Source organism: Frieseomelitta varia, unplaced genomic scaffold, assembly GCF_011392965.1.
Source record: "Frieseomelitta varia isolate USP_RPSP 00005682 unplaced genomic scaffold, Fvar_1.2 scaffold_462, whole genome shotgun sequence".
NCBI lineage: Eukaryota > Metazoa > Arthropoda > Insecta > Hymenoptera > Apidae > Frieseomelitta > Frieseomelitta varia.
This window is the reverse complement of record NW_025110215.1, coordinates 553411-577483: the sequence shown is the minus strand read 5'-3', so window position 1 is coordinate 577483 and position 24073 is coordinate 553411. Positions and strand designations below refer to the sequence as shown.

General features: G+C 40.3%; 1 protein-coding gene across 1 annotated transcript; it reads right to left on the bottom strand.

Annotated features, from left to right (window-relative positions):
• Positions 1-2024: 2024 nt before the first annotated feature.
• LOC122532658 (CAP-Gly domain-containing linker protein 1-like) lies at positions 2025-9688 on the bottom strand. The gene is made up of 5 exons (XM_043661638.1): positions 9418-9688; positions 7153-7400; positions 4148-4288; positions 3770-3945; positions 2025-2330 (listed from the first exon to the last, which is right to left on the bottom strand). The coding sequence occupies exons 2-5, from the start codon at positions 7352-7354 to the stop codon at positions 2025-2027; spliced, it is 825 nt and encodes a 274-aa protein (XP_043517573.1). The 5' UTR covers positions 7355-7400; positions 9418-9688.
• Between the last annotated feature and the right edge of the window lie 14385 nt (positions 9689-24073).

Below are 24073 nucleotides of genomic sequence, written 5' to 3'. Positions count from 1 at the left end.
AATTATGTACGAGTATTGGTATATATGTACATTTTTGTACATTGTATAAAAACATTTTCATATTATATGATGTATATTATTAAACTATATATTTTATAATTTTATATTATATAATATATGTAATATTATACATTACTATTTATATTATATTATATTACACACACATATATATATATATATAATATATATAATATATATATATACATGTAATGTAATATATACATCCTTATATATTACATATGTTGTTGGGCATATTTCATCTTGCGGTTAGTCAAACCATCAAAAGTCCATAAAAAATTATGCCAACAGTTACAGCATACAGCCTGTATACTTAATTTGACCGTCATTACACAATTCAATCGAAGTTTTAAAGAAACATCGTGAACACATTAAATGTCCAAATGATCAAAGAGACTTTTCTTGAAATCTGCTTCCCCTCACACCCATGATCGATTTGAACATTTAGATGTTTCAATATTTGCAGAAGTCTGTATTTTATTATAGATCTGATTTAGCTCTTTTAGAAGAGCTCCTCGTGAATGACCGTGTGCGTACTCTAGTATTCGATGTTCTTTCTGATTCTTTCACATTTTCATCCATGTTACGCGTACGAGCCAGTCTGGTGGACGTTTCCTGCGATTCAGCAAAATTTTCTCTTCCTAAATTCATATCATCTTGTATTTCTCTGTATTCTCTTGCCGTGGTTCTTAAATGACAATCAGACTGGCAAATACTCATCCATTGATGCGAGACCTGCGCAGCACGCAGCAGCGATTCAGGATCGAGTTGTCGTAGTATCAGCTGCGACATCTCTAGTGGAAGCTTGGAGATGAGATCGAACTTTTGTTCCGGGGAGCAGGTGGTACTTGAACAAGCTGACTTGATAGGCTCCATATTATCGAGCACGACGGAGGAATCGATGAAAATGATGACACGTGCACTGTTTCACACCGGCGTATGTCGCTACTGACCGCGATCAACTCACTTTTTATTTAGTGAGTAACTGCTTTATTTTTGTTGAATGATAAACGTTATCGCGCCACAAGTATTATTTTGCTATTGCGTTTTTCTGTTTTTTTTTTTTTTTCTTTATTTATAGCGCAGAATGAAAGAGATAGTTCGTAAAATGTTTCGAAACCGCTTCGCTACGCGTATTTAAATTCTCAAGTTCGTTGTTCACTTTATTTTCAGAAATTACGCCGCGGACAAATATTTATTATTAAAAAGACACATATATTTTTCAAATTACGAAGCGAAAACGATCGTATTAATCGAATTCAAATACGTATAACTTGTAATTACACGTACTCTGGAACACTATTCGGACAAGTAAACGTCAGCAATAACTAACTCCAATCTCTGGCGAGGCATTTTATAGACGGCTTCAAGGCATTAATCATGCCGACCTTCCCGATGTCGTCCCTTCTAATTGTACTTTCTCCTGAATTGAAAAAGGGACTGGGATATGGAAAGCATTAGCATGAGCAAAACAAAAGAAAGAGTCTTTAGGAGGCACCGTTATTAGAGGCATGGAAGAACCCTGGCACTACCGAAGCATATACAAGCACAGGCACTCAGCAATCACACAATACACAGCATTAGTCACACAGTCGTCATTAAATCTTGTACATAGTTGTTAAATATAAGTGTTTAACATATATTCGCATTCCATTCAAACCCTCTCTCCGACGGAAGTAAGAAATCGAACGAGAGAATTATCGTCACTTCACAACGGACAACATACACACACCGTTGTGCCTAAACGACACGATCAATCGCCATTTCGTTGCTGCGTAAAGTTCTCGATCATTCTCTAAATAAATAACGAGATTACAGAAATTTCAATAGAATAACCAAGAATTGCGATTATCACGCGAAAATTGCGCCACGTTGTATTCCCTTCCGTCGAAAAATTCCATCAATAACAGATTTGTCGAAGTTACGCGTAATGTAAATTGAAAAAAGACCGTCGCTCGGGGAAATGACAAATTCGAACAGAGAATTCGCCGATTCCCGCTAGTACGTCATTTGTTGGACCGATTCGTCGTGACTTGGCCCCGATACTCCCGTAATCGGCACAGTGTTTTCGACAGCCGATCGTTCTGCCGCGACAGCATCTCGATCTTCTCGCGATTCGAGATCAGTTGCTGCGTCATGTCTGCCACAGGATCGTCCTCAGGCTTCAAAACGGTATCCTCTCGGTTCGTTTTCATCGTACCACCGTCGTTCGCGTTTCTCTCGTTCTCTCTCCCGATCGAGATCAGCGAATTGCGCAGAGACGCGATCTCCTGTTGAAGCCTCGCCACCGTTCCCTCGTAATCTTCCTTCAACTGAAACCGACATGACGTTTCACCGAAATGTAAAATCTCGCGTTTCATACGGAACGGATTAAAGACACACTTTGTTATATCTCGTTATATCGCGAGATGTTATTTTATGATTCGACTACGGAGCCTGACAGTCGGAACGTTTGTAACGTCGGTGCAGTTCCCGCTGCAGCGGTTTCTAAAGGCAAATCTGGTAAATTCGTTAATCCGAAATTAGAACAGAAATCTCTGATTCGTCAAACAAACAAGCTGAGAAACTTCGCGGCGAAGTTTATAGGCGGGCGAATCGAGGAAAAGTGCCGAAACTGGGGCCAAGCTTTTGTCGACGTGGCAATAAACTTTCGAGCTTCGAAAGCCACAGGGTAAATAAGGAAGTTTCCCGAGATAGGTGGTTTGCATATAGGATTTTCAGCATCGTTGTAAGCCTGTCCCTATTATTCACACCTTGTTCTAATGATCTTTGAAAACGTGTCTTGTGTTAAATTGCTTCTCGTTAGCTATTAGGTAACAGAAACAGCCGAAATTTAACGAATATAAAGTTTTGACGCTTTTACGTGAAATACAAACACATTATCACGATTAATTAACTTAAGACAAAAAAAGAAAGAAGAATGATATTCGTAGATGATAATATAATACGGCGAAATTAACAATCAACCGTAGTTGATCGTAAATCCCGCCAAACTCTCGTATACACGTTGATTTAAACGAGCAGTAAATTAATTCACGATAGCCTATACTAGGTATCGGTATAGCGTGCCGACATCGGCTTAAACAGCAAGCAATTTCTATCGTCTGTTGTATCATTAACGCATCATACACAGAGAGGCAGTTAACACCCTTAATTAATAACCGAACAGCTGGCGCAAATTGGTGAAACGGAGGTTCGATGAACTTTGTTCGAAAATTAAGCGGTCTACGACACTCGTAAAGACATACACTGTTAAATCTGACAAAATTACCAGGGAACAATCTCCGTCGTTTATCCTACTTGCACCAACGTAATTTTCAACGCCTGACTGAAAATATAGAAAACATGTATAGGAAATTTTCACGTTCGTAATTTTGAGAGAAATAGAGCCTCGTGCTTTATATATTTTCTTGTAAGTGGATAAAAATCGACAATGTTGATTGCATACAGTCGTATGAATGTAATCGGAATATAATTCCTATATATTTCATACGTATCCCCACATGCATATATAACACATATTCTGCATCTTTAAAATTTCTCATAAATGGCCGAAAATCCGCGAGCCAGTAACAACCAAATGACGTGCAATTTCGTGTCCCTCGCTCCCTCCCTCTTCCCCCTCACTTGCATTTTTCCGCAGACTGCGATATCTCACGTGTATAGAAGTGTAATCAACGAGCACCATCCGCCCGCTCTTCGATTTACTTCGAGCAAGATGAGATATCGTAATCAGACGGGCCAACCTCACCGATTCGTTCCGCTTGCACGATTCGTCTAGAAGTGCTCGGCAACGTCGTTCCGCCTCGAGATACGCATCACGGGTGTCGACGATTTCCTTTCGGAGTCCGATCACGGTCTTCTCCAGCTCCAATTTGCTCTCGACCAGCGTAACCGCCTGACTTTGCAAAATGTTATTTTCGCCGGCTGCAATGAACGTTCGAAAAATAAGACTATCTGCCGCCACGGAATTCGGATCCACTCTTTCTCTTTCTCTCTTTCTCTCTATCCGTTTCGTTCGTCGTACGAACACCGCTTGTCAAATTTCGTTTGGAAATCTCGTTCCTCCGACAAAACAAGGAACGAATTTCTCGCGTTCCGATGCACGACACGGCCCTTTCTCTCCTGCCTCCCCTGTATAGCACTTTTTTTTTATACTTATCAAGCATCGACATCTGTCTGCGAATATTCTCCAGGGTTTCTTTCAACGTCTCGTTCCGTTCCTTCAGTGCTCCACTCTCTTGTGCATCCCTTTCGCGCTCTTCTTTGGCTGAAAATCAATATTCGAGCAAACAGATCGCTCGGTCGAATCCTGACGTTAATTAATGTCGCGTGAGATTTATCGTAATTAGTAATGGCTATCGAAAGATGGTCAACTGGCGAAGTGAGAGATTTCTGTGTTACGTGACGATATTCATCGAATCGATACGCACAAATCGATTAGGATTAATCGACAGATACGTTATAGATCTCGCGGTAATTTCTTTTGAAATTAAAACTGGGATTACAAACATAATGGTTCTCTGACTTCGGTATCAATGTAAAAATGATAAAGAAGTTCAATTTTTCACTGCAGTACGCGCGACCACGCTACCTGCTTGCCAGATGTAATAATTAAAGGGAGGAAGATAATTCTCTGGCTAAATTCCCTTTGATTGCGATCTAATAAAATACACCTTGAATCATACGTTGATTTTGATATCAACTTTATTTACTATTTTACTGCCTGTTTGTTATTAGGTACAAACAACTACTTCGGATTCGTAATATTGATTTTCTCTCAACACATTTATTTTGACTTTGGTCAGCAAAAATATTGATATAAATAAACAAATGAAAATATCTAATCTAGAACAACCTAGAACTATCCAACGCTAAAACAACCGTGTTAAAATATTCTATGCATAAATCATTATAAATTAAATTACAATTATAACGAATAGATTTATGTTTCTGTCCAAACAGAAAATAATTTTAATTTTCGACGAGAACACCCGTATCTTTTAAGTACTTGTCAAGTTGACCATGTTAACGAACTCGATTGTTATAGTATTAAAATACAATACAATTATTCCTGCAACGTTAATTACGATAAATAATAAATATTCGTACAGGCAACAGTCGATTTCAAACATCTCTTCCCAGGGAAAGTGTTGAAAGAGAAGAAAATCGTGGTAGAACGATGAAATAACCGATGTATTCATTTCAACCGATTGATCATCGGGCTGTACGTTGAAACTTATTCCCCTACTTTCGTGGCTCGCGAACGAGAAACAGATCTGGCGTCCCTATTCACCGAACATACATAAATCGTTCTTGATCGATTACCAAACCGAATCCACCTGACGCCGGTGTGCGCGGCGCGGCAGAAAAATTTCTCGATCGAATTTCCCGCGGGCTGTTCGACCACGATCACTCCCATACGTATTACATACATACATTCGGTGCAAATCAGCGCGGGTCATCGATTTGCTTCGTTGTTAGCCGCGATGCCTGACACAGCCATTACAACGACCAAGTCTCAGAGCTATTTAGAATTTAATCGATGAAAGAGACATCCATCGATACAATCGCGCACAATTTCCAGTCGAAACCTGTTACAAAGCGAGGGACAGAGCCGTTCTACAGAAAAGAATCGAAGAAAAAGAAGGGGGGAGGGAAGAAAGAGACGAAAAGAATAGAGCATCGTTTGAAAAATGATGACAACTAGTAAAAGAAATATTTATTGTAGTTAGCTTTACCACTTGTATATATTATGGGATTAGTATACCTGAGTCGACACTTTCTCCTGTGTAATCCAAGAGAGGGATAATTGTCGCTTGTTAAGTGTCGTTTGCAATTGTCATAGCGAAAGCTAGGCCTGGGACTTAAAATATTAGGGTATGGGTTGTGTTCGAGAGTAAAGACGTAGAGCGTAACGAGTTGTGAGAGCGACAGTTATAATATTTTTGTCATCGTATTAGGACTTTTATTCTGTTAATCTCTATTTTAATAAACTTTATTAGGTAAAATATTCTTCTATTAATTTGTACAGAATTTCTTTTTCGAGAGTGAATCGATAGAACTCCACAATGCAGTATGCAAAAGCTAATGTCAAGTATGAATAGAATCGACTACAGTGAAATTAGCATAGGAATCAAAGTACCAATGGGAAAAGATATATAAGTACAGACAGAAATAGTTTAGTACTGCAGCAAGCACAAGCTATTATTATAATATCTTTATATCTATAAGCTTCGAAGTGGCTTCGAAGTCTTCTGTCGTTGAAATAAACAGTTCTAGTAAAACTGTAAAGTATAATTCTTAATTATACCCTTACCTATAACGCAACAACGGACAACATTAAATCGAACGGAGATCCACGACGTACGACTTCTACCACGAAATATACCTTTCAGCGGATTAACCAAAAAAAAAAAAAAAAAAAAAAAAGACAAAATTATGAACACTTAATCAAGAAGATTGACCCTACCTTCTGTAAAAATCTGTTACAGGTCAACACATTCTACGTGAATGCACAAACTTTGAGTGACAAAGAAGATTTTACAACTGCCTTAACTTCCCAAAATCATCTGAAGAGAACACTCCAATACTTGATGGACATAAATCAGAATAGAAGTACCTGTAATATGTAATAAACCTGCACAAAAAAAAGTATCTACCATTCTCTAGTTTTTTTTTTTTTTTTTATTATCTCCAAGAACCTTCACAGTTTGTCCAGCAAGGACATTCGGTGAATTATAGTATCGGGTGTGGTTTATTAGCATGTGGATGTTATCCCTGTGGAAAAACATCTGATGTCGTTCGGAAGGATCCTTTGGGTGCTTCCTATGCAGTCTAGTTACATATAATTTTTTTGCTAAGTCGTTTGGGTGATTGTCTTTTCTTTTTTTATATCTGTCGCAGCGACTGGTGATTTTGTCAATAACTGTTTTAATTTTGAGGTCCTTCCGGATTTCGTCATTTCGAACACGGAGCATTGGTTACTGTTCTAAGGATTATAGGTTGTAATGCTTTTGGCAACCATGTCCCACATTTCGATGCCATAGGTCCAGATAGGCTTTATAATTGCTTTGTATATTAAAAATTTATTGTCAAGACTTAGTTTCGATTTTTTGGACGTAAGCCATTTACCATTCTCTAGTAGATTCTTTAACTGCATATTCTCGGCGTGCAACGCGTCCGTTCGTTTCTCCTGCGTCGTCAAGCTGGCCCGTAGCTGCCGAATCGCGTGGTCGTGATCTCGTCTGGCGGCCTGTGCCCTCAAATTGCTCTCGTTCGCCATTCTTAGCGCCGTCTCCACGTCCGTTCCTATTCCTTTCGTCAGCCTGCTCATCACAGCCCACTGAGTCTTCTCGTAAATGTCGTTCTTGCATTCGTCTCTGAAACAGCCGCGCGATCCGTGTCAACGAGCGACGGGTGCACACACGTGTGTTTATATCCGAGGTCGCTGGTTTTAACAGTCGGTGTACCAGCGAAAAGGGGCTTTGCAGCAACCCCGGTACACGTTGCAACTTGTGCAACTAGATTATTTCTCGCGAGAGAGACAGAGAGGGGGGGATTTCTTCGCGTTCTCTGTCTCTGCGCGCCTCGCGCCTCGCATTTTCTAATAAAAGTGAAAATAGGTGCTGCTAAAGCGGGAGTAGCTCACTGTTGCAAACTGGCCGTGGGCGGTTTCCACTCTTCTTCCGAGAGTTACAGTGATATAAAGTGCATGCATAATGTAAAGTCGCGCGAAACGTGCAATACGCCCGTCTCGTTGAAGTTACGCTCCTTTTTCCTTTTTTTAAATCGTTTACTAACTACCGCCCGGCAGCGAACCCGGTACGTGTTAAATTTACGAAGAGCGAAGCGAATAGGAGAGTTACAAACGACGTTACGTGTTGCGTGATAATATTCAGAAACTCTTTGAGACGTGTAACGTGCTCGTCACAATGGAACGTAAGTGTTGAAGTATCATACAAATAAAATGCAATAGGACTTGAGACAAGCGCAATGTTTTATATCCATCTTCAAATTCGCGGAATCAATTACAAATATTTGTGTCTAGGCTGGCTAAAAAGTAACCGCGTTCTTTCGTGTGCAAATGAAAGAAAAATTTTTCGTGAGAAAAATTTTATTAGATAACGTACTGACCGTTTTGTTCGATTACCCTTTGACATTTCGCGCTGAAAAAAATTCATGTCTTCCTTCAACAAAGAATAGAATGATTTCCAAGAACGAATCGACTAAATTTAGCAAATTAATTCTAAAATTGCTCTCTTCACCATACATATTTTGCAGTAGAGCAAAAAATGACGAAAAATGTTTCTCTTCGGTCCTCCATTTTGAAATCGACTCCAAGCGAACAATTGTTAACGTAATCGTGTATTTTCTTTCTCTAAAACAAGCTTGAACCAGCTATCAGATAACACAATGAATTTGCTTGTTTAACCCTCAGAGTACTGTGCCGAAGTCATTTTTGACTCGCTGGATTCAGGCTACATACACAAAAATAGGCCTCTCACCATCGGTTAGTTCATTATAGCAAGTCTTATTCCTATTACAGCTGGTTACCAGATGTGACGGCCATCGACAGGTAATAAACTACTACGAAGAACGAGGATACACCGACATACCTTTTTTGAATATCTTTCTCCTTTTCAGCATTTTCAGTATAGTCATTTCTTTATTCTTTCTTTGTAATTGCTAAAATACAGTAATATTCATACTTTTTCTCTGGAAATACTTAACACGACAAATAGGAAAATATAGCCTCAAGTTTATATAGTTTCTACTCGCCAGTCTGCTTCGGACAGTATTCAAACACGCGGCAACAGTTATCATTGTTGTTTTCATTGTTTTTATTTGTTATTTGTTTATTTGTTTGATATGTCCATGCAACAAGCAAACGAACTGCTCTTTCTCTTGTGGAAAATTATCACAACGATGTTGAATAAATATTTTATAAACCACGATGCTGTTATATATTATATTTTTCTATATACATCTAAAATGCGAACATTACATACAATACGCACGTATATCGATGAATGTTCAACCCTCAGCGTATTGGTGTAATGTTCGTGAGGATCTTGAGTCTCGAGCGACCGTAAATGCGTCTGTATTAGTGGAATATCCGCGTGAGTCAGAAATGGCACAGGACTTCGGGCTTCAGTACACGGAGGGTTAAAGTAAAATTAATTACGTATGTACATTCACGTCTATATCTATTGAAATAGAAAAAGAAGAAACAAAATACACAATTACTTCTTGGCCAAGCCGTTAGTAAATGGAATGTTCTAGTTCGAGACGCAGGAAACATTCTAAGAATTTCAATTGACGTACACACGTTTCTCTGGTAAGAGCACTCTCGTCTGGCTTATGGTTGTGCTTACAGGATATGCAAATTACACTCACTTCTCAGTGACGGCGACAGAAATTAATTTATTCTCCAGGAAGACCTGCTCGATCGCATTTATCGCCTGAAGAATAGCTTCCCCAGCCAGCGTGCAGCTCTCGCAGTAATTCACGCTGCTGCCCGCTTGAGAACTCTGGGACACTTTGCTCGCTTCGAACGTCTTCCCTGTTTCGTTCCCGCTATTCTTCACCTGTTGACGTTGCTTCTGTTTTTCGGCTTCCCCCGATCGAATGAGGCAAATGAAGTTTTACAATCTCCGTCGTGTGCTCTCGATTCGAGCAACCCTTTCTATTTCTCACTCCACTCTCCCATTACGTTTATTCCCTTTATCTTTCGCTCCCTTTGTTACTCTTGTTCTTTATGATTTAATTGTTTCTTTTAAGGCTTTCTCTACCTATTGTCCGAGTTTTTGCCCCTCCCCCCGTTCTTCCGTTGCGCTCGCACGCGCCCAACAATTAAAATGTAAAAACTGTTCTCGCGCGAGGAAGTAAAAGGAAACAGAGGAAATACGAAGTACGAATTTCGCCTGCCCACCACGAGGAAAATTTCTTTTTCAAATATTTACTCGACTAACCATACGACGGGATATCGAGTCAGGCATTGTCTTCAATCGGTCCCAAACAAGTCGCAACAGACTGGCCAACGAAATTTGATTCGAACGACTGACGCAGCCCGCTTCACTGAAGAAGTCCTCGACGAACGGAAATTTGTCCATAAATTCCACGATCAAACGCAGAACGAAATGAATTCTGTAACAAAGTCTACTTCTTGGACAAAGTAACGTTTGTGTACGGCGATGGAAATGAAATAATTTTAGATAAATTTGCGATCGAAGTGACCGTGTTTGACTAACAAACGAACGCCGATTTTGATGAAATTTGGTATGCAGTTTTAAAAAAAATATTCGACCCGTATTTTTTTTTTTATTGGCAATGTTGAAGAGGTGAAATTTATCCTCAAAGTTTAGCGGTGCAAAACGTATTTTGTTAAACATCTTGGAAATTATTGAAGATATTGTTTTTATGTAAATTCATGAAATTTAGTATTTTCTAATGATATATTTAACGGTGTATACCGTTTTGCAAAAAAGCCTTTTGTTTAAACAATATATTAAAGATAAACAATATTTTTGATAAGGTACATCAAGTAAATGTTAACAAATTGTCTCGAATATTTGTCTATGAATATATTCAAACACAAATTACAGATGAAATGTGGGACCTTGATTTTTTCATTACAAAAAAATTCATTATTTTCGAATCTTTCTCGCTGGATGTGTATACTAGAATTGTTCTCTGTTCGTAAATACGTTTTAAAATGTTAAATGTTAAATATATTTTAGCTCCGATAAAGGTTGATTTTATTGTTCAGAATTTACTACTTGTAAGAATCGTTCCGACGAAAATTGATATCGTCGAGTCTCTCGATACGCATAAAATACAGGAACTATGAATACAATCGAGAAAAAGAAAAAAAAAAAAGAATAGATACACGGAGAACGTGAATCACCTCAGCCTCGAAATAGTCTCGGACGTAGAAACACGAGCAATAAGTTGTTGAATCGGAAATGGCCTCGCGAGGCAACCGAGTGCACCGAACGTTTCGTTGCGTTCCGTTCGAAAAGCAGTCTGTTCCCTTTGACGATACCACGGTCACGAAACATTTACACGCCTAATTGAGTCGCGTGAACCGCGTGCACGCCGCGATGAGAACTTCAGGCGCTCGTTCGCCTTTCATTGTGCGTGTTCTTCGCGCGTTCCGCAAAACAGGAAGATTTTCCCTGCCGGCCTCTCGTCGGCGTTATTTCGTTTTGCATCGTCGGTGAATTCGTGCAAATACAAAACGCGGCACGATCGAGGCAAGAAAGACGATGGAAATAGAGTGGACGGATGAGAAAGAGAGAAAGAAGAAAAAGAAAAAAAAAGAAATGAAAATGTGCCAAACAACCTGTCGTAGGCCAACTCCAGGAGAAGAATATAGAATTCCCCTGCGGTTCCGTCGTGCTCTTTCACAATTTCCATGGCATTTATGCCTTTCGCGGCTTTCGTCGGGAATTTCCATGACAGATGTTCGATATCGCCGAGCCACGAATATATCTCGTTCGAGACATGTACACACTCCCTGATATCCGCGATGATTGACGTTACCAGGAGCTTGTTCAGTTTCGGCATGATTCCGAAACATTGCGCAACAATGGCACGCAAAGGTTAAGGATCGTGGATCATCGTGAACGTTGTTCAAAGTCACGGGGCCGCGACCGGTTCGATTGATACCTCGTTCGATTGAGATTAATCGATCGCTTTGTGCACGTGCTGCCACCGCGTGCAGGAAGGAAGAGTAGCTAATCAACTTTTGGTTACAACGTTGCCGATCGTTTAGCAACATAGTCGGGAAGAGATTGGTAGTTTACTATTAACCTCTTGCGCTGGATTGACGTGCCACGTCGAGAATTCTTTGCTCCAGAATTGTAATATTTTCTCAGTTTTAAGTATATTTAAGTAAAACAAAATAAGCAAAACAAATAATAAATTTATTACTTTTCAATCATTTCTATCCAGTGATGTCATACCGGCGAGTTCAAGAAGAAAGCGACGAATTATTTTATACGGCGTTGGTCACTCGTTATGGTCCGCAATCAGTTGCCAGGCGCAAGTGGTTAATGTTAATTTCCTGTAATGTATATATCTCCCGCATTTGAGAACGACCAGAAACGTAAGAATTTTCTAAATCTGATTAACTTTTTCTTCGAAGGAGAAAGAGAGTGTCACGTTCGTTTGTAGGATTAAAATTAATAAACAGAGGTAAATAAAAATAAATAAGTAACAAAATGAAAAACAATTTTTATTACGAATCCGTCGACAGAGATTTTAGCGTACTCTCTCTCTCTCTCTCTCTCTCTCTCTCTCTCTCTCTCTCTCTGGGAGCATGAGCCATTATTATCTGAAATCGCCAGAACATTGAATTTACTTCGTACAGTTTGCTGATAATTTCATACAAAATACGCTTAAAATACGTTAATCTCGCGCGCTTTCCATACACGTCGCGTCTGCGTCAGTATTGTTCAATTTCGTTCAATTGCGATTTAATGAGCGGCATAAAATTCGTGATAGCAAACTGCGTTACGTGACGCGTGCAGCCCTCTGCAAGAAGTTGGACAATCTCGATTCGCAGATTCGTATCGGAGCGATACGCGAGGGAATACCTACTCGTGAAAACATTCGCGGACCGTCCTTATTCCGTGTCCTCGGATATAAAACTTTCAAAATTGCCTTTGTTATTACGCTCTCTGTCCCCGTGTTATTCTTATTATTATGCACATAAAATTTCATCACGTTTGCTCTCTCTCTCTCTCTCTCTCTCTCTCTCTCTCTCTCTCTCTGCTCTGCTAAAATTTATTTCCCAAAAGGATCGGACGTTCGACGAATGTGACGCTTACTTTCAATTTCATCGAAACTAGCAGCGATTCAGATTCGCCATTGTTGTTTCGCAAACTTGTGAGAGTAAAAGGTATTCCTTAGTTTCTATTCCCTTAGTCTTTGGTTCTCTTTGTTCATCTTTTTATTCGCCTCTTAAAAACTGAATATAATTAGACTGCACGCTTCCGCATGAATTTATGGGATGGTTGAAAAAATACACATGGTGTGCAGAAATATATACACTGTTATAATATTAGTTTAAGCGAAATAAATTTTTAATTCTTTCATGGATAACTATGGTGATTTACAGCGAAGAGCATAACTGAATCAATAACAGTGAAAATTTGTTAAAATTGTCGATAATTTAAACTGTCGTAACAGAATAATTCTGTTATGATAGAATATAAGTTACGGAACATCATAAAGAAATATTACGCAACAAACTTATTTTGAAGTTTAGGATCTTTACTTTCACAATTTTTAGTTTTTTTCCAAAGATGATTTATATCGCATTTTATATCGCATAGAAAAATAAAGGTACTTCTTGATTGTAAAAATTGTAAAAATTCAAGAATCTGTGAAACAAGAAAAACTTTTTTTTTTCATGATTGGATCTACCATGATCTTAAAGAGTTTCTCTTTACAACGACCTCTCGTAGACTTGCTGTAACTTTTTTATTATTTTGCTGAACTCTGAATATTAAATGCTGAATTGTTAAGACTTTTCAAATTTTTGTCATTTAATCTTTACGTCGAAATTCAATGAAATGCTTCAAGGAAAACTCATGTAGCAAATTTTAATAGTTCGTTGTAAAGGGAAAAGTTCATTCTTTCAAAATAATGACAGATCCAGTCACGAAAAAATTTTTTCAATGTCCTCTTTGAAAAAACATGAACTTACGGTTGTCAAAGTAGAGGTTCTGAGCTTTATAATAAAACCAAGTTGACTGTTGTATGATTTCTTTTTATAAAGTCAATAATCTTTCATCGTCATTGGTTCAATTGTGCTTATTTCTAAAATTTTTGATATTTAATTTCACTTCGTGTTATTCTCCCTGATCAAGAACTGAACGAAATTAAAAATTCCAAAATTGTGTCCATACGAAAGTATAAATATTCTCAGTCTAAATATTCCCACATCTTTAAAATATACTAAAATATCAGTATACCACGAACGAACTGTCGTCAAAGTAGGTATCGCGTTCCCATTTCTTTCATGGGGCCAAGTATGTTTATTGCGATGATTATCGCGGTCCGCTTGATGGCATGTCGAGTAGAAATCCACCTAATCCTCCACCGAGTATAATTTATTCGTCGAAAGGAAGTGGAATTCAATACGTTCTTTCCCAGGCGTCTTATCGAAATTGTAAATCAGCCTCGGCATCCGTAACTTCGTTCGGAAACGTGTAAGTATAATCGTCCCCGCGAGGGGCGAACTTGCGCCGGGCCATTTAATCGGGGAAACTTTGCCGGTGGATAATCCGCGGAGTTCTTCAAGCAGTTTCCGGTTCTTTGATGAAGTCGCGAGCACGCTAATCTATTCGCGATTCTCTAGATATAATCTTCGCCAATCCCAGAAGCAGACCGTCGGCACCGGTTCGAGCCGAGTGTCAATTCGCCTCGTTCGCTGATACGTTCATCGAGCGGCAGAAAGAGTTAGATAGCCCAATTGACGAGAGATCTCATTGAAACGCCTCTAATTCGTTCGACGAAACTTTAATTGAGTTCGCGAGATTCCCAGCGACGAGCGATTCCCGTCGAACGCGATTTTATTCGCGACACGTGAAAGGTGAACTCGAACTTGCTGTTAACTCATTAGGAATGGAGCGTAATATTATAAACGTAGTATCGTAGATTGTTATCATAGGTCGTTGTTAAGTTACAACCCGTGGTTGTTATATCTTTAGTTGCATTTAATTGTAACAGATGGCCCATAGTGCGATGAAATGCGTGAAAGAGAAAGAAAGTATGAACATTGGCGTTTTTCTTATTGAAAAAAGAAGAGAGTCGTTTTGAGTTGTGAGAAAGCGATTGAGTTATTAAGAAAGAGTTTATTTGAATTAATTTGTCCTTTACCTTGTCTAATTATCTACTGTTTAATGACTTGCATTGTTATAAAATAAATATCGATTACATTTAATTTCTACGTAAATACACCGTTTTAAATTTTGTGAAACTTGGGGCTGACTTTCTTTTAATGTTCAAGAACAGCAATAAAGCGTTGCTTCGGATAGAGCATTGTTACTTGACGATCTTGACCTTGTAAACGTGTTACGTTTACGTCCAGAAATTTTCAACGTTCGCGAACTGAGAGCAGAATCGAAGTAGGAAGTAAATTTCAGTTTTTTGTTTTTAATTGGAAGTCTCGTTCGACGACGATAGTAAGAAAAAAAAGCAGAAGAAATATCGAAAGACCCAAACAACGTGTGTCAAATTGCAACATTTTCTCAGTTTTAAGTATATTTAAATGTAACCCAGGCAAAACAAAATGATAAGCTTTGTTCTGGAGCAGAACAGAACCCTCCGAGTCAGCCAGGTCAATTCTTAAGGAGCTTCGACCCTGCCGAGAATTGCCAGATGTCCTGTCATACTCTTATCTAAGGACACTTAGGGTAGAAACAAAGCCCAGCTTAGGAAAAGGGATACTTGGCTGTGGTCATAAAATCGTAGGCCATTCTAGAAGATCGTAGATTGACGCAGCACACAGCGGTCAGTCAGAATCAATCTCTACGCATCAGTCACGAAGAGATCTAGCGTGCACTCTCCCAACTCATAACACACCCACATTCATTACAATCAATATTTGTATAATAGTGAAATATAAGTATTTATTCTACATCTTAACTTCATTCATAAAGTGGCACAACGAGAGAACGACCAGCGAAGCGGGTAGCAACTAACGTTTACCGTCGCGCTGCGCCGTAACAAGCTTATTACTTCTTAATAATTTCTGTCCAGTAGCCGACTTCTTAATAATTTCTATCATACCGGCGAGTTGAAAAGAAAAGAAAAGCGACGAATTATTGCGTACGCTTCGGTCACTCGTTATGGTCCGCGAACCAAAGTCGCCAGCGCAACGGATTTAAAATACAAATTCCACGGAAACCAGCGGATTTGCCACGCCCTCTGCCACGGAAACGCAAATCCCGGCAACAAATGTTAAAAACCAACGAATGCCGCGGTTTCTGGCCGCGGCTGTCGCGAATTTGTCATCGGCAGCTAGCTACGTGCCGGGCGGAAACTTGGAAACCGAGTAGTAGTTACGGAGTTTACGAAACCATCGGCGGAAGCCGGTTGAAGCCGACGCCGACAGTACATCGTTGTACTGTCGCCAATCTACGGGCGAATTTAGCCTGGGAATTATTGGTATTATTTCGACGTCGTCGCTTAACGTCGCGAACGTTAGGCGAACAGGATAGAGTAGGATGACTCTTGGTGGCTGTACACGGACCTAATTAGGATAAGCACTTTCCAGCAGAGACGTCATACTCGAAGCGGTTTAAGTTCGGCTCTCGTTGTCGGTAGCACACGGCCACCGCTGTCTTTCTCAAGCGGCGGAACATGTTTCGCTAACTAACAAATTGACAAACCCTGCGGCTCGATTCGCGCCGAGAGACATTCACCTGGTAAATGCCGGCGCAGTTAGTTAGCCTGATACTGCCTGGCAGACTCGATAGTTTTCGCTGGATGAAGCAAAGCCGGGCCACGAATGGGCTCCAGCTGCTGGAAACTTGGGTAAAACAGGAGGAGATAACTGCGAATTCATGTACGGGTTCTCCTCGGGTTTACCGGTATACGTGCTCGTCACTACGTTATTTTCGTCGGCGCGTTCATCCTTCGCGGTAATAATTAAATAAATATTCGGACGAGAAATAACCAGTTTCAGAAAATTAAACAGATAATTCGCAATTTCACTATTATTAGCACGGCTACGTTTCCACGTTACCGCGAGGGGGGATTTTTGAACGGACGATATTTGATCATTCTAGCAATAATCTGATTATATAATTTTGATAACCCGACCTGATAATTTGATTACTCTAATAATAATAGAAAAAAATCTACACACAGTCGTTTCTATATAAAAATTTTGAGCAACAGTTTCGTGGTAATATATTTATATTACTCAAATAAATATACAGCGACTACGTGATGTTAATTAGTATTGTGGGATGAGGAAACCTAGGTCGAAACTTTCGCCTGCGGCCCAAGAGCGAGGTAATTGTTGCCTGTTGACTGTCCTTTGAGATTGTTATAGACAAGGCTAGATCTTGGAATGTTTGTTTCAGTCGTGCAAGTTTAGGACTTAAAATATTAGGGTTATGGTTGTGTTTGCGTACGTAAGTTTGCGAATGACAAAGACTTTGACGAGATAAATTGTGAAGTAATTACATACAGAGTATCGAGATGTTCGAGAGTAAATGTGTGAGAGCGAGAGTTTTAATATTCTTATCATCGCTGTATTAAGACTTTTATTTCTGTTAATCCCTATTTTGATAAACTGTTATTTATACTAATATTATTATCAATAATATAGACATTTTATTGAAATGAAAATTGCATTTTAAACAATCGTATTTTAATTAATGCAATCTCTCCGTTCTAAATACTCGTGCTGAAATAAAATTCTCAAGTTTCTTCGTATGACATCGAAACAAAGAGAGAATGAAAATTACCGATTCAAGTAACAGCGAAACTAGAAGCCAAGTTTTCATCGTTTACCGCGAAAAGTTTAAATTAATCAGACTGATTTAATTTGCAATTTTCCAAGGATCATTGAATTCCAGCTCGATCAACAGCTTTGCGCTGAACTTGTGGGGAAGGCGGAGAATCTTAATTAGAGCGCGACGTCAGTTGGTAGAAATGCCCCACGCATGGCGGGATTCGAATGGGTTTACCGTCATTCCTTACATCCTTCGTCTTACCTCATTCCAAATAGATCTGTTTCATCACGTTCGTCCTTTGGTTACGGGGCTAAATCACAGATTACACAACCATAGATCAATCCAGCCTTGACTCTCCAAAGTCCAAAAGCTTTACAAATTGACCATCAATTCACTTCCTTTATTTTCCTCTATTTCTCCCAGTTTTTATTCGCGACAGTATAACGAACAATGGAAAATTTCGTTGTAAACATTTTTTAATTACAATTGCAGCAGTTGCTCATTTCAGATTGTATTTTATTTGCTTATTATTCCTTTCACATCTTTAGGAGTGACATAATTTCTGTTCACTCTAGATAATTACTCATATTTCTGTACTCCGTTTTCGCTATTGTACGCCAAAGGATTTATTGTCGTCCGTCCAGATAAATAAATAAATTACTCGCGTCAATTAGAATTTCAATTTACAAAATTTGTTCTGCCCTTTTGTCTCGTTTGTCTTTGAAACTTTCATTCATCAATGTCCGTGCAAATTACCATGAAATTGCAACAAATGGATTCTTGTCAGAGAGTGAGTCTTCAGAAAGAAAGTTCAAGATAAAGCACGTTTTCAAAAAGTAAACACCGTAGTCAACGCTGTCACTACTAGAAATATATATATAAAAGAAACAATAATAATATTTCGTAGAGTATCAATACTCTTATCGTAAACCATCTTTGTATACGTTCGCCACAATTCCTCTTAATTTATCCAATTATTTTGCCGAAGAAGAGAATTCATCTCGGAATTTACACACGTGCAAACAGTGGCCGACACACAAGAGGGCGAAACTTCGGAGATCGGTATCTATGTACGTGCGATGCCTAGCGTTGCCTAAAGTACATTAGTGGAAAACCACGGGAGATGTACGAGTGCACGCCTGAATATTGGGGGTCGAGTGAATTATGCACCGTTTGGAAACGGGGGCCTGCTGCAAGTAACGCCGGTTCATAATGGAACCGCGCCCGATATAATTTACTGGTATTTAGGTTCTCCTATAATACGTTTGCTCGTTAAGTTAATCACGCTCTTCGCTGTTGCACTTCATTAAACCGGACCTACGGAAACGGCGGGGTGGTTGCCGCTGAAAGCTCGGATGATGGATCTCTGTACCTAATGGGTACGGTTCGTACCGCGATCTGGGAACCGTGGTATTGAACACGTAGCCATTTCGTTTCCCGATCATATCGTAGTATCGTGCCCGATCCCGCCAAGATCTCATTTCCTTCCCGAAACGTACGGATAATTCCGCCGGCCATATTCCAATTGAATCGCATCGTTAATAATTACCATGCGAAATGAAATAATCCTGCCCGTGCCGTCTGCTTTAGCCAAGGATAACGCAATTACGAGTCAATTTCACCCAGATTAGTCGCCCAGAGTTTAGACGTATTGCTTCCGTGTACGTGCGATTGAAATGAAATTGTTTAGAGGTTGGTTAAGGAATCGACGATGGAATTGTGGCACTGTGGTACGAGACAGTTGGACAAATTCCGTAATTTTAGGAATGCTTATTTCTCGAACATGATACTTACGTTCAACGTAGAATTTCCACGTGGCTTTTCATCTGGAATTGTTTAGAAATGGGAGGAGCGAGAGAACGAATGGAACAACGGTGCACATTTCTGTAATCTCTTTTTTATGAAACAATAATATACAGATATCTATAGTAAATTCCATCTGTAATAATTCGTGTCCACATTATTTACAGAAATATATTTATATATTTATATATATATATATATATATATATATTTACTTCCTTATATGTATGTATGTATATAGATCGGTGAGCTCGTTTCCCTATGTGTTGCAGTTTTGGTCTCACGGATTATCGTGCTTTTACAATCGACATCGCGACATCGCTAAAACCTTAACCTTAATTCGAGTTTCGTCGGTTAATGCTAGGCTTGCACGACGACCGTCGTGTCGTTTTCACGCTTTGCACACATACACGTACATACACGCTCACACGCATCGGATAAACGTGACGTATATAACAGACAATTTCAAAGAAACGTGATCAACATTTAAAGCCTCGTTTTTCTGCCTCTCCTTCCTACCACCTTTTTTCCACCGTGAAACGAACTTACTCGCTTCCGCTTTTCATCGTTGTCGTCGAGACAGAGCCACGCCGGCGTCATCAAAATTTCTCGTTTCCTCTTTTTCTTTTCTTTTAATGTTCCGCTATATTACGTTCAGGTCCGGTGCAACGGACCTCGTTCGATTTCAATGGATCGATGCTCCATGCTGGTGCGTTCGCTGAAGCAACGTGTAACGCACGAGCTCGTTAAAACGTTGATCGTCCCGACAGCTGGGGAATCGCACCGGCGGGGAAACGAACCGGAAACGAGGGCGCGATTCCTTCTCTGGTCGACGCCACCCGTTTACGAGAAACACGGAACGACACTTTCCATCGCGGTGCTCCTTGGTGCATCTTAATTGATTAAGTTGGTTTTCTAATCGTGCGGAATCCGGATGAAACTTTGCGCTCCGCCCTCACACGCTTCACGACGCTGCGATCGTTCCAATCGCCTCGTCCCGCATTTCGTCAACAGCGATGCCTGTTTTGTCAACTGTTCCTGATCTTTAATTTAAGTCGTCGATCGATAATTCTGTCGTGTCTTGCACGTTGTCGTGCGAAAAAAAAAAAAAAAAAAAGAAACGACGAGCAGTGATAAATGAACGGGTTGTTGAAAAGTAATCTACGTACGGGAAGCTTGTCGTTCCGTCATAGAGGAATTACATCGCGTCAAAGCAGATGCGCGACGACTCTAATCAACGGAACTTTATAAAAATTGCCGAGCTTAAAGTATATCGCGTGCGATACGCGATTTGTAATATTTTCTGCTCCGTTTGGTTACTCGATACCAACGTCTTTTCAAATCGTTTACGCGTAAAAGACCCTGGTGGATTTATTACCTCGAGAATACAACGGTAAGCTCGAACGACGCAACGATGTCGTTTGCAAGCATATCGATTTCTCGGTTGATACACCTGCGACTTCGTTGTGCAACGATACACTGAAATTATCGCGCTAAATTCTAAATTTAATATCGGTTCTGCTGGCGCAACGTACGCAAATAAAGAGAAAGACACGTTATACAGTAATTAATTCGCAGCGAAACTCAAGTCGAAATTTCTTTCCTTTAGATAACATTCATCTTTCACCTTTGCGTTGAATCGAACCACCTGGATTGTTTGCTCCTACTATTATTTCTACTCGCCATCCTCCGTTTCTATCTCTCGAATGAATACCGACATCCGAGATCCGAGAATTTAATTACGTCTAATTGTGTTTCCTCGCGTCGATAGGCGATCCTAAATACAAATATCGCTGGAAATTAACTATCAAATAATCAATAGAGTCATCGATGGAAACGCGGTGGGCGCGTTCAACCGTTGCTTCAAAATTCCCCTCCCGGCACCGCCGGTTTGCCCAAGTGGGCAAATCTGAATCGGTGAGAGATAGAAAGATCGATGCCGGGCATTGTCTGTCCGCAGGACACAGGAAGTTAATTAACCCCGGACACGGAGCGTCGCTATGATTTCGCTTTCGTCGATTTCGGACGATGTCCAATCGAGAAACAATATTATACGCCGTCCTTTTCTCGTCGGTGGGCCCGCCTTAATTGCCCCGCCGCCATCGATATTCAACCGCGATTAATCCCCCGTTTATTAAAATCGATGATCTTTCACGCTTTATCGCCGACGAAAATGCAAATCGGCTCACCCTTTCAACGCAGAGATTAATTTTCGGATTTACCGTGGCGGTAAACGAAGAGGAAAACTCTTCGTCGCTTGGAAATAAAGGAATGGAAAAAAAAGAGAGAAAAGAGAGAGAGAGAGAGAGAGAGAGAGAGAAAAGGAAGAGGGATGACGAAGGGTTTAAAGATCGTAGGTCGTACAGTTCGTATCACCGTACGGCCTCGATTCAATCACGAGGAGCTCGCTCGGTATCGTCGTCTCGAAGTCTTCCAGCGTGTGGCGACCCCGCCCCGAGTTTTTCCTATCTCACGAAATTTACCGGGCCAGATTAATCTTCCAGTTAGGCCGGAAGAATCGATCTCCCGCCGATCTCGCCGTTCAACAGAAATTACTCGAATCGTCGAAACCACCCACCTGGTCCTTGTTATCGGCACGATATACGGCCACGTGTCACGAAGAAAGGGCGGTTCATCGCCGCGGGTCCTTAACCTCCCTCATCTCTCCAAACGAGCCGGAACACGTACGCGATAAATCGAAACATACGTCGAAATGTAAAAATATAAATCGGAGCAGCTATTTTCTTTATTGTTACAGTTAAGCCTCGTAGGGTTCAGGATTATTTCAAATGCGTTTTCAATGAATTTCTTTTTACTAAAAAAAGAAAGATACAAACAGCAGTCACTTTTTTCTCTCTTTTCGTTTTTATTGTTATGAAACTTCGAGCGCTAAAAGTTTCATGTATCCCGTGGAAGCGATCTGCCTAAGATCCCTTCAATACAGACGATCGTTTTACATAGATCGCGAAAATTGTTTGCGTCATATTTACGGCGCGTTCTCGAATAAGAGGTCGAACAATACGTTTATTACAGCGCTTTTATTAGCGCTGAGAACGGTTCTCCCCTGTCAAATCGATGACAAGACCGTAATAAACGTGGCGGCTATAAAACAGATCATAACGAACGACCCAGGCGATACCCGCCGAGTATCTGCATCCTGATCACGCGTTGTGTTTCAACGATCGTAGAAGGAACAAGCAAGAATATCCCTTTTCTTTACAAACAGTCGAATTTTCAGGCCGAAAGGAACGCTTTTGTAGCGTGTGTCCGTTACGAAAATCGCGCAACAAATTGCATGGATCTGCGCAGATCTGTCAAACAATTCTTTCGTTTGGATCATTCTTTTCTGTCCTTGGGACAAGGAAAAACGCAAATTGAAAAATTGCTTTTCCGCAATTCCATTTCAATTTTAGTTTTAAGTTTCTCTCAAGTTGTTGGTTCGTTTCAATTTGCGTTGAAAATCTCCGTAGCAAATTTACCAGTCAATTTCCCGCCGCAACGAGGCCCACTTATCTCTGGAACGTCAAATTTTGAAAAACGAAATTCCGAACGACAAATTTCCCGTAACAAATTTCGAACGGTTCGTTCTCTGTTCGACGAGTATCCGATAATGAATCTTTCTACAGTGCGACACAGTCGAAAATGGAGGATGAAGGGGTGCGACTCTGGTGAAAGGAACGTTTGAGAAGAAAAGAACATCTCGCCTCGGAGATGTCAATAGGGAAGCTGCGAGCCGGGGTTGTGCAAGCGAAACCTACCGATGAAAAGAGATGTATGAGACGAGGCATGAAAAGAAGTTTTCAGTTTTCCTAGTTCCGATCCAACAGCGAATACCGTACTTAAACCCCCTTCCCCGCCGCCTTTTCTTTTCTCACCGTAGCCTCGCGCCGCTGCAAATAGAAAATCAACGTAGGGATTTCCCTTCTGCTCCGATGGTTTATCCGATTTTTGATCGGCGCTCGAGATATCTGATACGTCGATAAGCAACGCAATGCTACGCGACGGAAACTAGTCGAGAGAGAGTGTTACTTTTCTATCGGATAACGAACGACGCTGAGCTTTTGAAAGATAGAGGATATTCGCCTGTGCAATTCCCTCGATAACGCGTGGTAACAGATGAGTTTCGTCAGTGAATTCAATCCGACAAAGATCGAAAGACTTTTAAGAATCCACCGGGAAACCGTTGTTCGCTGATTGCTTGATTCTCGAATTATTTTACACGAGAGCAAACACTCCACGTTTTCCCCGAGTCTCGTTGACTCGCGGCGGCGATTTACGCGTGTATCATGCTGATAGCTCTCCAGCTATTGCTCGTCGAAGTTGCCTAACTGTTCTAGCTTGTTGTTGGAGTTCGGTCGGCCCCTGTTTGAGGAAGGGAAACCCGCGGGCCCGCGTTTGTGTTTGGTGGATCGTTGAAAATTTATGTCGTGCTCCCGTGCTGATATTTAGCGGTGTTTCGCGTAATTCGCGAAAGTTTTCAAAAAGAATGCCTCTCTCTCTCTCTCTCTCTCTCTCTCTCGTTTTCGACGAACACCACGTCAGAGTCTACAAATTTCGACTCGCTTATTACGCTCGCATCTCGTAATTATTGCGGAAATTTGGTTTCTATTTCTAACTACGGTAAAAGTTTCTCTTTTTGTCAAAAATTTTACTCGAGTCTAACCTTTTTCGAAATAAAAACCGAAATTTTCTTTTACTACTCCAGTCTTTCGTGTCCATAATCTAACGATGATAATATTCATCGAAAATTCATGGATAGACAGAGAAGAAAA

Bases quoted from the DNA above. Each gene is read 5' to 3' on its own strand.
- LOC122532658 (XM_043661638.1), bottom strand. From the start codon at position 7,354: ATGAGCAGGCTGACGAAAGGAATAGGAACGGACGTGGAGACGGCGCTA. The intron at 4,289-7,152 runs GTAAATGGCTTA...ATTGATTTTCAG, and splicing joins AAAGAATCTACTAGAGAATG to CCAAAGAAGAGCGCGAAAGG. The intron at 2,331-3,769 runs GTGAGGTTGGCC...TGTCGGTTTCAG, and splicing joins CGTGCAAGCGGAACGAATCG to TTGAAGGAAGATTACGAGGG.